General features: G+C 38.8%; 1 protein-coding gene across 7 annotated transcripts in view; it reads left to right on the forward strand.

The window, feature by feature from the left end:
* The window catches only part of ARNT2 (aryl hydrocarbon receptor nuclear translocator 2), a 103865-nt gene that overhangs the window by 11935 nt on the left and 77877 nt on the right, over positions 1-14053 (forward strand). For 4 of the 7 annotated variants that reach the window (XM_030497661.1, XM_030497664.1, XM_030497663.1 and 1 more), the window contains exon 2: positions 13459-13570. In XM_030497661.1, coding sequence (XP_030353521.1) covers positions 13459-13570 — 112 coding nt within the window. Of the gene's footprint in view, positions 1-7046; positions 7324-7429; positions 7483-13458; positions 13571-14053 lie in introns of those variants that run through there. The other 3 variants (XM_030497658.1, XM_030497659.1, XM_030497660.1) reach the window with 3 other exon arrangements.

The following is a 14053-nucleotide window of genomic DNA, read 5'->3' on the forward strand; positions in this document are numbered from 1 at the left end:
GAAGATGATCTTGTGGTACAGGCACTGGACAGGGTTCACATTAGCTACAGACTTCTTAACCTCTGACAAGTAATATCCCCTTGCCACAGTTAAGCTTTCTGATTTTTGTTTCTATTTCTCTTTACCTCCAGTTTGCATATTCTGTTTATAAGACTATGTATTCTGGGATGCTTTTTTCGTATGCATCTGTTATAAAATGACATGTTGTAGGAGAGTGTGGAGTGCCTATCCTGGAGCAAACAGAATATCTTTTCATTGTGATGTGCTAATTGATAATGTTTTAATAACACACTTTTATTGCAACCACATTTATGTTGGACTAGCAAAGATTTTTCTTCTCCCTTTGGAATAAAGAGGAGATTAAAAAAGCAGAATATACAGCTTCTTTCTCCTTGGTAACAGCAGATATTATTTATTCCAGGCACATGAATAACCATTAATTTGTATTTTCTTTATATAGTAGGTATGATGTTGGGATAATGTGTTTAAGTGTCTTGACAAAATACACACACGAGCATAGATGAATAGCTGTTTCAGTGCTGAACTACCAATGATCCACCTAGCTATAAAGTCTCAATATAGGCTTTACAACTTATTTCTTGGTATCTTGACTTATGGGTTGCTTTTGTCACTTCATTTGCCTTTGAAAACACATTTGTTTGGTCTCAGCCAGTTACAATTTGTATTGGGAGCAAAATATTCTCTGCTTCATACACAAAAGAAATGCTCAAGCTGTATGAAATATACAGTTACACAGAGTGAAAATTATAAGATAGTTTTTAAGTGTTTGTTGTGTGTTTGAGAGTTGAATTTAAAAAGCAGAAAAGTGCATTATGTGGGGGTATTTGGTTAGTATGTTAACTCAAACTGTTCTTTGACTCAAGTCAGTAAGCTGTCACTGGAAGTAAATAGATTTTCAGAAATCAAATCATGATTCTTTCTAATGCTGGAATCTAATGATAAGGTATTTGTAATGATTTCTTGGTAAGTACATTTGGCTGCCACTAGTAATTTGCTTTTTGGCGTAGAGTCCCTTGTAGAAGCTGGAACCTGGTCGTCAAGTTTGGCATTCAGACTAATTTTATGTCCTTTTTACTCGTCTGTGCTGCTCTTCAGTCAGCAAATATCAAAGCAAAAAACTTAGTTTGGTCAATATTTACAGACAAATACTCAGCGTGGTTTTTGACAAACATCCAGTTTGTTTATAGTGAGGGTTTTTTCAGTATTGTTCTTCACTTCTCTATTTGATGAATCCACAAAGCTGTCTGTATGCTTTTGGGAACAAGCGGCTTGTAATGGATGTCAAATCATGTTTAATATGAATATGGGCACATGGGAAGATAGTGGTTTATTGTTACATGTTTTCATTTGTTTAGTAGTTCACTGGTAGAAGATCCAGTGAATTCTTGTATTTTGTAATTCTGAAAAAGCAGGAAGAGCATGGCCATTACAGCTAATGACTTCTTGAAAGCCTGGCAGAGCTTACCTAGAAACATCATTTTAATATTGGTAATTTTAAAAGGCAAAATATGAGATTCAGTATTCTAAAAGCTGTTCAGGAAGTAGCTCTGTGAAGAAGTTAAGCGGAAAAAAGTGTTCCAAAATTCACGACAAATTCTTGAATGTGTAGTAAACCTAAAATAACACCAAGGAATCTAATGCAGCAGAACGTAGCAGTATTTTATATTTCTTATATTCTTGTGAAGGTTTCCCTTATGCAGTGATGTTCAGGTGTTCTATTTAGAGCATTTGTGGGAATCAGAATTTCTAGAAAGTAATACAAAAAATGCAAATGCAGCTACCTTTGAAATTCCAAAAGCCTATGGGCTATTATTATTATTTGTTATTTGCAGACATGAAAGATACAATATGTGAAATTACCTAAAAGTCAGAATGTTCTTAAAAGCATAATTAATGATGCTGGGACAGCAAAAGATAGAAAAAAGTCACCAAGACCTTTATTTTTAATGTGTTTTTTTTTTTTTTGCTTGCAGAAAAATTCAGGTTTTGGGAAGCTCATCTTCAAAGGTGAGGGTAGCTGCTAACATGGGTTGCTATGTCAGAGCAGTTAAGACTTCGGAAGATGTTCTGAAGGTTGTCCTCTGCAGGAGTTTAAGCTGAATGCATCCAGATCTCTGACAGGTGCCAGCTGAGTACACCAACCTTCTCACAACATTCTTTCAGGTGGCTTTTCAACGCTCAGTTCAATTTGAATCTGGAATTTTCTTAATCAGAGTCTTCTTCCATGGTCTGAAGGCTGGACTGTAATGCTTCATACCTGGGCCTGAAGTCTGGAAAAGTAATAGTTTGGAGTAAAAGCTTACACAAGCTGTCTATTCACTTTCATGTCTCGTTTGAGTCATATGAAGTTTTTGTTTCTGCTATGGGAAAGAGAGGTTAGCATTTTCTTCCATCTCTAGAGAAAAGAAATTAAAGAAATGTTAATCAGAAAATCTTCTTTGACTTACTGGAAGTTCAGTAAAGGATAGGATGAACTGAATGTTTAATATGCAAGGCTCAGGCTGGGTTTTCAAAATGGAGTTAAATGTGGGGTTTTTTTTCCCTGCAATTTTTAGGCAGAGAACATTAGAAATTGTGAGGAAAGGGAGAAATACTAAACCACTCTCTATTTTTAGAACATGTTTTGTGATGGGTAGTGATACTCTTTTTTTAAGGTGTTTCACATAAATATTCTTATTCTTGGTAATAAATTGGGGTGTGGAAGCACCTGAAGGGTAAATTAATTATTGCAACATCAAATAAGCATCATTTGCTTGTTGATCAAGCAGAACTGAAGTGATTAGTCAATGAAATCAATAAAATACTGTTTAATGAAAACAATAGCATTTTGATTACCCAACAGTGCCCAAGGACACTGTAAATATACTGATAATTAAGTGTTTAGTAATGCAAGTTGCTGTTCTGAGTGAAATTTAGAATGAACATAGCCTTCTGAGGCACACTTAAAAAAAATCTTTATTATAAATAATGAAGGATTTGAAGGACACAAGTAATTTTCAATGAATAATTTAAACCAGAGTAGTGGACTGTGTTGTTCCAGAGCTTTCTGCAGCTGGTGGGGAGTGATGTCTCTGTGTGTGGGGGTGCATTACAAAGGCTTCAGGTCTTTGACCCCAGCTTGGTCAGTGGCTTGCAGGTCTTTGACCCCAGCTTGGTCAGTGGCTTGCAGGGCAGCTCATGGGCTACCACTAAAGCAGTGGTGGTCAGTTTAGTCTGATGTAGTTTGACAATCACCACTTCCTCAGAAATCTTATGTGCAGATCTTTCATGGTCTTTACTACTGGCCCCTCCGTGACTTGGCTCAATAAAATGACCACCAGAGATGATTTTTGTTGGTGATTCACCCATGTTCTGTTGTAGAAGGCAGGTCATGTGCAAGATCTCACTTCTGTCTTGATCTGTCTCCTTGGATTTTCAAATTTTTAAATTTAAATGAATTTATATTTTATATATTTTTATATAATTCTATATAATTTTACATAAAAATATAAATTTTATAAATACTTGCACCTGTGAACTTAGACAGTGCTTACTGTGCTTTTCCACCTCCACGAAAATGGATTATAAGAGTATTTATATAAAACAGTTATAAGAGGGGACCAGGAATGAATTCAGCCGCAAAAAAAAAAAATCTCTGCTCCTTATTTAAGAAATACGTTGTCAAAGTTCTTCATCTTGAAACAAAAGTTATTGCCATAAATATGCTCATGAAATCTGGTAGCTGAATTCTGCTGTAGTTAACAGAAAATAAGGACAAGAATCAAGTGATGTTTGCTCTCAAGTCACATAAAATGACTTTTGTGTGAGTTTTGTGTATTTCTGTTAGAGAGGGCAAGTAAAATACTCAAGAGAAGGCTTTGGATTCTTAGGGAAGCAAGGCTACCCCTGATCTGCATTTGGTGAAGATCAATTTTGGTCAGTGTTATAGGCAGATTTATTACCCTTTGCCTTTATTTCATTGCATATTTACAGCTATTCAGTATATTTTCTGTAGTTGATAGAAGTTTAGAGCACTGTCATCTTGTTATGATGTAAAAACTCTGGAGAACCACAGCAGTGATCTGGGTGGGGTTTGTCTTGTGTAAACCATTGTGAGTATTTTAATAGTAGTTTCAAAACAATTTCTGCAAATTCACAGTTGAACTTGTGCATGAACAAAATAGGTTTGTGATCAAGCACTGGTATTCGTTTGAAATCTAAAACAGCTTCTATTGCCGGAAAAGAATTCCTAAATGGATAGTAAAAAGCCAGACCTCTTGATAGAAGATAATAGAAATATTATTTTAAAATAAGTAAATTGAAGATGAATGAATAAAAAAGAAGTCTCAAATAATGACATAGTAACTGCTTAATAGTTCGCACTCATTATTATCATAAAACAATTGTGTAGGAATTTATAAAAGAACATCAGCTTGTAAACATCCTTGAACAACTTGGTCTAGTGGAAGGTGTCCCTGCCCATGGCAGGGGATTGGAATTAGATGATCTTAAGGTCCTTTCCAACCCAAACCATTCTATGATTTTGTGATCTTTCAACAGTTATTTTGTAGAACAGGGAAATGAAACAAGATGAGGAGCTTGGGGAAGGACAGGTAGCAATGTTGTAGAACTAGTAATCAGTAATCTAGAGCAAGGGCATACTATGGAAAATGCTTGATTTGATTGTTAATGAAAGAAATTAGTAGGGGTAGTTGGCTAATTTCTTACCTTTGTAGAAGAAGGATGCTTAAGAAATGTTGTGTCTCCTGCTCATGATGTAAAAACTGGCCGTCCTGTCCCAAAAGGAAGATTTTTTCAAGCCCAGCATGCTTTTCCAGCACTGGCCAAAAGATGAGGAGGGAGGATCACCATTTATTTCAAATGGAAATGATGCATAATTTGGGGAACCTAATTTTTTGGTAATCGATTTAGTACTTCTGCCATGTGTCACTAACATCAGACAAAATAACATCAATTAAGGCAGAAAACATTTAAATGCAGAATTATGTTGTATCAGTGCATGAGCATGGTCCACAGTTAAGGTAAACACATCTGGGATGATGTTTTCTGAGCGGAATACCAGTGGCCTAAGACCAGGTAGGGTCACATTCAGACAGCATAAATGATACTGTTGCTGTTCACTTCTGTTTCACTGCGATCCTTTGTGTAAGACAAGGACCCAACCCTCTTCTTTTAATAAAGGATCCTTCGATCCTGAAACAGCCTTTCAAAGCCACCTTTTCATCCTCTCTGCAAACTGGCCTTTTAGAGTAGCTGCCCTGCTTCCCTGCCTGATTTGTGTGTGCACTTTCCCACTTATGACTACTTACCCCTGAGACACTTGCCAGGTATTGGAGGCTCAGGTTGTGTTTTCAATGCAGCACTAGTCCAGGTCCTTGAATTTGCTTCTAGCCCGCTTTTTGGTGCACTTCCAGACTTCAGATGCGATTTCTTCTAATGCATTTGTCCATCATAATCATGGTAGAGACGTAGGCAATGTTCTGCTTCAGTTAAAGCCCCCACTTCTGCAGTGAGAAAGATTTACCAAATTTTAGAGGCACGCCAGGCACTTAGTTTCAAGTGACAGGCTTCAAATTTGTTCTACACTGCAGATATAATTCTTGTTTTCATTGTGAGGTGGGTTACTATTTTCCAAGATTAGAGGCAAGCTTTCAAAACAAGAGCCATTAAGGCCTCTTTTTTAATCTTTTCTGCTTATTTTGAATTCCAGCAACCTCTTTTTCTTGAGGGGAATGATCATAATTTGGCAGCAGTTGGTTGTATTGGCTTATTAGAGGGAGTACAAAAAATAGCTTATCTAAGCCAGAGGCTATCCAGAGGCTAGCTAGAGCGTTGGCACCACTGAGAAGAATCTGGCCTCACAACAGAGAAGTGGAAAAATAGCCAGAGAAATATGCATGGGTGTATGTGAGAAGGTGAATTGGTGCCATGCTGTTTATCACGAAGATAGGAGGAATGAAGAAGCAGCTATCCTTTCCCTTCTTCCCACCCTAACCTTAGGTAGTAACGTGTGTCTTCTGTCTGTGCTTCAAGTTGAATTTCTAATATATAACAAACTCTGCAGTAGGTGCAGAGCTGAGACTCCAGGTCATCTTCTGGATGAAGAAAGGCCATTCTGAGTTTATTCAGTTGTATATGGGTTGTTGGTCATTCAGGCAGAGAAGGCATAGGCAGTGAGCGTGAATGCGGTCTGCATCCTCTTCTTACGCGCTGATGTCTGTGGGAATTGTTGTGCCCTTGATCTGGGTGAAGGGAATTACCAAACATGACTGGAATGAACAAGGTGATTAGCCTGAAAACTGGAAATAAAAATAAGTATTGTCAAAGTAGCATTCAGAATCACTTAGGAGTACTGTATGAAATAATTTTCGGTGTTACAGATCATAAAACTGATGCTTCTACAACTGGGTTTTTAGGTGCCATCCTGTCTGCATGCCTAGTTTTGGATGCTTCAGAGGACCCTGATTTTCAGTGTCAGCTGCTCATTCTGCAGGGTGCTGTCTCACATTGTCCCTCAAGCCGAGCAAAAATTCCCCTAAAGTAGACCAAAACTCTCTTTGTCAAGGCCTAGTTTTAATTCTCTGACTGCATTCTTCCTTCTTTTGCACATCACTGTGGTGGTGTTGGGCTAGGGGATGCGCAATATAGTACAGTTTGCGCGGAGATTCCAGGACTCCACATATGGGTTGTGTGTTCACAACAGTGAAGTCTAGAGGCACCATAGAGCATTTCACATCTTTGGCTTCAGAACCTTCTTTCCCAGTCTACTGATGGCACACATGGTAGATATCTCTTAGATTTGTTAGGTTGCATTAAGTTGGGCATTTCCAAACTCACAACAGAAAAGGCAGTGAGCAAGATGACTGGTCTTTAGACCCCCAGTTAGGCTACTCTCTCAAATGGCTGGTCGCTGTCTCTGCTGAACAACCAGTCCCCCCCAAATGATCAGCTTAATCGCATCCTCTCCCCTGCTTCATGCATACTTAACATGCACCTGTGATGCTCTGATTTTAATTTTCAAGAAAGGGAGTGTTTCTCTAGTAACCACTCACCATATGCCCTAATTTGTCTTCAAGATTATGGGGGAACCCACCCCACAACCCGAAATACAGGGCATCATGGTAGAGGAGAAAGTTTTTATTTAAGCAGGATTTATATGTTATTTATAAAAGCCCTTCCTATCTTAGTAGCTGGTTCCAGAACCTAAATGGTTAAAGTAGAAAATGTTAGTAATTTTGCTGCAAATAAATTGATCAGTATGCAAGACGGTTGTCACCGGCTGAATCATGGTCCACAGTTAAGGTAAACAGATCTGTGATGACATTTTCTGAGCAGAATACCAATGCTGCTACATTTCTTCCCAGAGGTTTCTGACACTTCTTATATGCGGATAAAATTTCTCTCCAAGAAGGTTTTGTTCCCAGGAAAGAAAGAGCATCTTTGCAAGAGTCTTCGTCAAAGGTGGGATTTATTATATTTCGTGATGTATTTGTTACTGTGATTCTGTTAAGAGCATGGAAAGGAATGTTTTTGCTTTTCTGCATATGCTCTCTATACAGTAGGTCTTTCTGATGTGGAGTCTATTTAAAGTATCTGGCAATGGAATGCAAGTAAAACAGCATTAACAGAGTTATCAGGAACAATGAGAATGGTTCATATTTTATATTGTCTGAGAGCGAGCTCTGTTTTATAATATCTCTAGCTAACATGTAGAAGCAATGACTGTGTATACAGCTAGATTTTTAGCATAGGTGTTTCTGTGAAATATTTTTGGCTACATGATAGCTTCATATTTTCGTTGGCATATTCTAAAATAAGAGATGCGATTTAGTTTATTCTTAAATGTCTCCGTGCTAGGCAGAAAATCCCCTTTGCAACTGACTGCAATCAAAACCTTTTTGCTGAGACGCATCTAACTCCCGTATGACTTCAGGGTATGGAAAAATACAGTTTCTAGGGAAGTTTTGGAAATCTGCTTTCTTAAAACATTTAAAAATCTCTGTGTACGATGCAGTGCATGGGAGAGGGCACATTTGTAGTTGTGTATGGAGGTGATTGATGTCTCAGTCGTTCTATGGATTAGCGGTCGGAAATCTGTCGCATGTGTATTGATAAAAGTAGAATCTTGTTCGTTTAATCAGATGCTGGTATCTGAGTTTAATCCCGTTTATTATAGTTGATACTGAAGGGTAAAAGAGCCCTGTGGAGAGCATCCTCAGTGGTACCTGACATGTAATAGCAAACCTGCAACTGGTTGTTAAAGTTAGTGTCAGAGATTCAAAGTCCATTGAAGTCGGCAAAAGCATTTCTCCAGTAGGCTTCAGATTTAAACCTGGCCTGGTCTGTGGCTGGCGTGTGTAGGTGAGGGGGGTGCCCAAGTGGCTGAAAATATTGTGGTTAATAGGACCTTTAGTAAGATGGACTTGAAAAGGCTTGTCATGCACACTGGCCAGATGTATGGCTGTGGTTTCTGGAAAGGAGCAGAGCAGGAAATGCCGTCTCTGGACCTGCATGATGCTGTGAAAATACCTGGCCAAAATGCTGCACTTCTCTGGGGGTGTCTCAGCAAGTCACACGTTGTGTCAGAGACAAGTTAGAGCTGTATTTCAGGCAGAGGATCTGGGGTGGGGCTCAAGATTACAGTTTGGGCTTAAGAGATGCACTTTATTAATTCTCTCTGTAGAAAGAGAAGTCCAGGTTCATCCTGGCGTGTTGCCTGTCCAGTAATTTTTGCTGTGATTGTGGTTCAGGGGCACTTTTGAGGAATCCTTGTGCAGCACTTGGCTTGCTTTTTGTGTTCTGCTTTGTGAAGAACACAGTAGCTGGGTTTTGTACAGATCTCTATAACAAAGTTTGGGATGAACATGGAATTTATCGGGAATAAATCCCTGTTTTTTATCCTTATGTTTCTAATGTATGTTTGCAGATTGTCTTTTATTTCAAAAAGATCCCTGAATATTTTGGGGGTGACCTACCTGTGGTGCTGGATGAAAGTGTAATACCCAAAGCTTGGAGCAGTGAAATGAATTTGGGCAGAAATGGAGGGACTCAGCTGTTTCTGTGTTGGGCACTGATGTTGTCTCTGGATTAGTATGGCTTCTTGGGGATCCCCAAGATGAACATGAGGATTGGTGGCAGGATCAGGCCTGTGCCCAGGCATGATGGTGGTAAGAGCTGTTAGGTATCATCTAACTGGAAGAATACGTACGAAAGACTGCGAATGTTATACTGGGGTTTAATAGCATTTCCATGTTCTTTGGCAGATCTCTAGGTAACTTTCTGACTTTGAAATTAAATACCGTGTGTATTCTTGCGTGGAAAAGTGACTTCTATTTGGCACTCGGGCATTTCTTTTATTTGTTTATTTATTTATTTTTCTCAGAACACTGCCTTGGTGGTTATAGGTGGTTTTCATGAACATTCAGCCTGACCTTGTTTTACTTTACGAACATTATACCCTTATGGTCGTGATTTAATTTTGGGTAAAGTGAGCACACTTGTTTTGTATCTGTTGGCAGAAGGAAAGGCCACTCTGAGAAGGTCCAGTGTCTGAAAGAGAACAGCTTGTTTCCTAATATTCGTTGCTGCTGAAACACTTCAGTGAACATCAGTGTTAACGTGTGTTTGGACATGGGCGTAAATGAGCCTGGAAACATGATCTTTGATTGTTGACCCAGCATGTTCTTTATTTTAATATAACCAACTTGACATCTGCTTCTGCCGTGCTGGGCTTTTATACTAGTTTATGCTACAACAGAATAGCTTCATTTAGTTGCAGGGGTCTGCTTTAAATTTTTTTTGATATAACTTCACACAATTGCAGGTTTTTGCCTTTCTGTTTTTTTATAGATACATTTTTTTTCTTTAGGTCTGTGTCCAATGCACACTCCTTTTTTAAATTACTATTCTTTTTTATGGTAATAGGCTCCCTGGAGTACCTCTTTACCATAATATTTCTAATTGAGATTCCTTCTCTGTCTGTTTTCTTCCTGGAACGTGCATAGACAGGTAACTTCTCAGATGCTTAGTCAGAGAAGCAGCTGACCATTCCATCAGACTTTTCTTCTGGCTCTGCCTTCCAGAGATTATCCTTCATTTTTTGAGATAACATGTTTCTACTTTTCTGATCAGCTCTTTTTTATAAATGTAAAAATATCATCAAAGATACGCTCCTTTTGAATGCTTGTGGATGAGTACAGATGGAAGGTATTTGGGAAGCAGCTCAGATGCATTCTATCATCTCCCCACAAGTTCTTGCAGTCTGCAGCAGGGAGCTGCTGCATTTGTGAGCAGTTTTTACAGCCACAAGCTAGTGGCTTATATTTTGGTGCCACCGTCTAACTTCGACACGTCTTCCAACACCCATTTGTCTGCAGCTGAGCAGTGGGGTCACTTTGTCACCCCTGTCCCTGAAGTCCTGTAGTGCTCTGCTGTCATTGTTTGTACACCGAGACTGTGTGCTCTGGCTGCTCCCGCTGAGGCAGGTCAGGTCCTGGGTGCTCCATGCTCTGTGATGGTCATGTCCTTGGAGTTTCTTTCTTTGCTATATTTACTACGTGGCTTGAAGAGCCCCAGCCTTTTGCTTTCTCCATCTGCAGAACTCTAGTTCTGTCGTGTCAGGAAAGAAATCTTGGGAAGCTGACTGCTTTTGTTAGCAGTGTATGTCCACCCCCAAGGGTGCAATAGGTCACACAGTGGCTGGTGTCTCTTTGACATGGGAAACTCTGAAGTGGAAAGGTAAATTGAGTGTCTTATACATTGATGTATATGCAGGTCTGACACACCTTCAGACTGTTGCATGATGGAAGGTCTTCAGATTTGAAGGACCTGAAGCTTTCTTCCCTTTTAGTTGAGCTTTCGCATGGATTCATGTCTGTTGATCCCCTGATTTTTCTTTTTTTTTCTTCTGCTTTTATCTTGGAAATGTTTGAAGACATCATTTTAAAGTGGTCAGCTCAATGAGCTTGGTTTTGTTCTCTCAGGACCATGAAGACATATTTGAAGGCTATTTAATGTAAAAAGCTACTTTCTTTATTGCGCTGTTTATGATGTGCTCTTCTAGAGATTCAGAATACCTCCACAGTAACTCTTCGGCTTATACTTTGATAGACAGCTGATCTATTTATTGCAGATGTTTTCTTTGAGGTGTTTTTGGACACTGATGCAACTGAGCCTGTAGTTTGGCCATTCCTCTAGCCTTCATTTTTTTCTTTTTTTCTTACAAAAAACTACATGGTTTCTGGTTTCCCTTACTACTTGAAACTTGCCAACTATCCTTGTCTTCATACATGGAATCATAGAGTCAACTAGATTGGAAAAGACTTTTAAGATAATCAAGTCCAACCTTTACCCCATACATTAAAGGCTTAACATAAGAGCAGAAAAACTCATTCTGCCTAGCCACAACCACCTACATTGGGGGGCATCTGATCTGAGTTGTCAGTGGTGAGAGCAAGGAACCTAAAGAAAGAGGTTTACTCAACCTATTTTGGATGCACCTCTAAGCATGGGATGCATAGCACTGCAAGGGTGGTGTTTTGTTTCCCTTTCAGTGATATATAAAGTTATTATACAAATAATTAGCTTGGGTTTTTAGACTTTCTAAGAGCAGATGAATCCAGCCTTTGGCCTGGTTTTTCATACTTTTTGGTTTAGATTGAGGAAAATGAGGTTACAAGAATTTCTCATTACAATTACAAATACAGTGTTGGTTTTACTCAAAATGCAGCTCAGAGTTGATCTAAAATTGTTTTACAATTACTGCTTTAAAAAAATCTGATCTCCTTGATGATCTGTGCTGGAAGGTGTTTCTGAGTGACGGGGACACTTTGCAGGTAAATTTATTATGGTTCTTACCATCTGCTTTAATAAATGAGTAAGCAGAGCATTTCAAAATTACCTTTGGTTCTGTCCATGGAATGTAAGTTTGAGTGTTCTGAGTGAATTATTGGCATTAGACTGCTAAGGGTACTTAATTCAGGAAATAGTGATTTACCAGTTATTTGGATGCTCACTCTTTTATTTGTATGGAAATACGCTAATATATATTTAATGTAGTGTTTCCACATAGCAGCAGCTTTAGACACAGAGGGACTTTCCATGGTGCGGTGTTGAAGACAGAGGTCTCATTGTTTGTCCTTGCACACTTTGTTGAAAAATATTGGATGAGTACTTTGCTCTGTTGCTTTTTAGTTGAAAAGGAGTTAATGAAAGTAAACGTCCTAGAAGAAATTCATGGAATCAGTGAACAGATAAAATGTTATTATTTGAAATGCATAATGTTGCATAATGGATTTATATAAAATGCGGCAGAGATGGAAGTGCTCTCCAGACGTAATGAAAGAACATGGATTGCTGTTTCCATAATTGAAGTTTTTTTGTACTTATCTGTTGGGAAAAAATAGCAGGATTTTTTAAGACATTTGCTTTCCATTAGTAAATATATTTATCTGTAGCTCCAGATACTCCACTAAGTTTGGGTTTTTTTAAAGAAAAGTTGGAAGGAGAACGCATTTTCTTTCAAGATGATTAAATGTTGTGACTGTAGACTAAGTATCTCTGTGTTAAAAAAGTTTTAATTGCTTCCATAGTTTACAAGAGTTGCAGAGGCAAAACATGCTTAATCCATGGGCTAGGAGAAAAGGGTAAAAATACATTATATTCCACTTTTCTTTTTTGAAGTGTAATGAACTGTTAGTAATAGGTTATAAAAGTACTTGCCATTAGCGGTCTGGGAACCGTTGCGTAAGGTGTGCTCTTGCTGTTTCTCACATCAAAGTTCTGAGGTTTAACCTGTGGCTATGCCCAGAGTGCTGGCAGAAGGATGAGTATCAGCCTGGATTTTGGGTTCAGTTCTGCTCTGCAAGACACCACACAGAAATACAGGAAGCCTTGGAGCTCTGCAAAGTTCTGGTCCTCCGAATGCCACCAGAATATAAGTGATAAAACCCAGTGTCGCCTGATAATTCATCCGTGCTCTAAACTCTTGACCTCATTGGCAAACTGAGAAGTTTTTTAAGCTTTAGTTTTCTTGGTGTCCTGGTACCATGATCCGCAGCTTCATTTGTCTTGGGAATTCAGATCTGCATTTCTCTACAGAGCAGTTTAACCGTTGTGAAAGGATGTTGGCCTTCATCTGACAGCCTCTCTGAGAAGTAAAATTAGAACCATTAGGTAAATTTAAATACAGAGGTACCTACCTGCTATTCTCTCTGTCTCCCAAGGCACTTGTAATGGCTGTTGACAGAACTGGGCTTCTTTTAAGAAAGCTGTGAATTTGCTGGTCTTTGACTGGAGAGCTTTCCTTTTCCTCAGAAAAGGCTTTCTCAGCATATTTTCGAAAGGGCCTTTCTCTAATGTCGTCATCCCAGGTTTCTCCTTTCAATTAATGAATTAAAGGATTTTTTTCCCTCCTCTTTCCCTATTTCTGCGTTACAGAAATGGCATCAGATATTCCTGGCTCAGTGGCCTTGCCGGTGGCACCGATGTCAAGTGGACAAGTGAGAATGGCAGGATCCATGCCCTCCAGAGGAGGAAAGCGCCGCTCTGGGTAAGCCTTTGGGTGTTTTCTTTTTAGGTCTGAAGTTGAAAATGACTGGTATTGAAAAACTGAAAATGTACTGGTTTGTGAATGTTTATTTTGTAATTTCTCTATATGTAAACTACATTATGGCATTAGTCACTGATGTTTCGCTTTTCTCTTCAACGTATCTGTTCTTCGTGCAAGATCAGACTTGCTGATAAGTGTATAGTTTGTTGTTTTGCATGCTTCAAAAGACTTTCAGGTTTGGCAAAGCTTCCAGGAGCTGAGTTTGGATCCCGTGGCTGTTGTATGTGTAATGAATTGCCTACATCTGTTTAATCTCAAAAGGATTTATCATGTGAATAAAGGTAGTGAGATGTGTTTTTACTTGCACATGCAGACTTACCCAACTTCATCTGAAGTTTGGACTCGGAATCTCTCAGATGGAGGCCTTCTGTTAAAAATGTTTTCGTTATAGTCCCAGGTACAGAAATAGCACAAGCAGTCTCT

Source organism: Strigops habroptila, chromosome 9 (genome assembly GCF_004027225.2).
Source record: "Strigops habroptila isolate Jane chromosome 9, bStrHab1.2.pri, whole genome shotgun sequence".
In the NCBI taxonomy this organism is placed as follows: Eukaryota; Metazoa; Chordata; class Aves; order Psittaciformes; family Psittacidae; genus Strigops; species Strigops habroptila.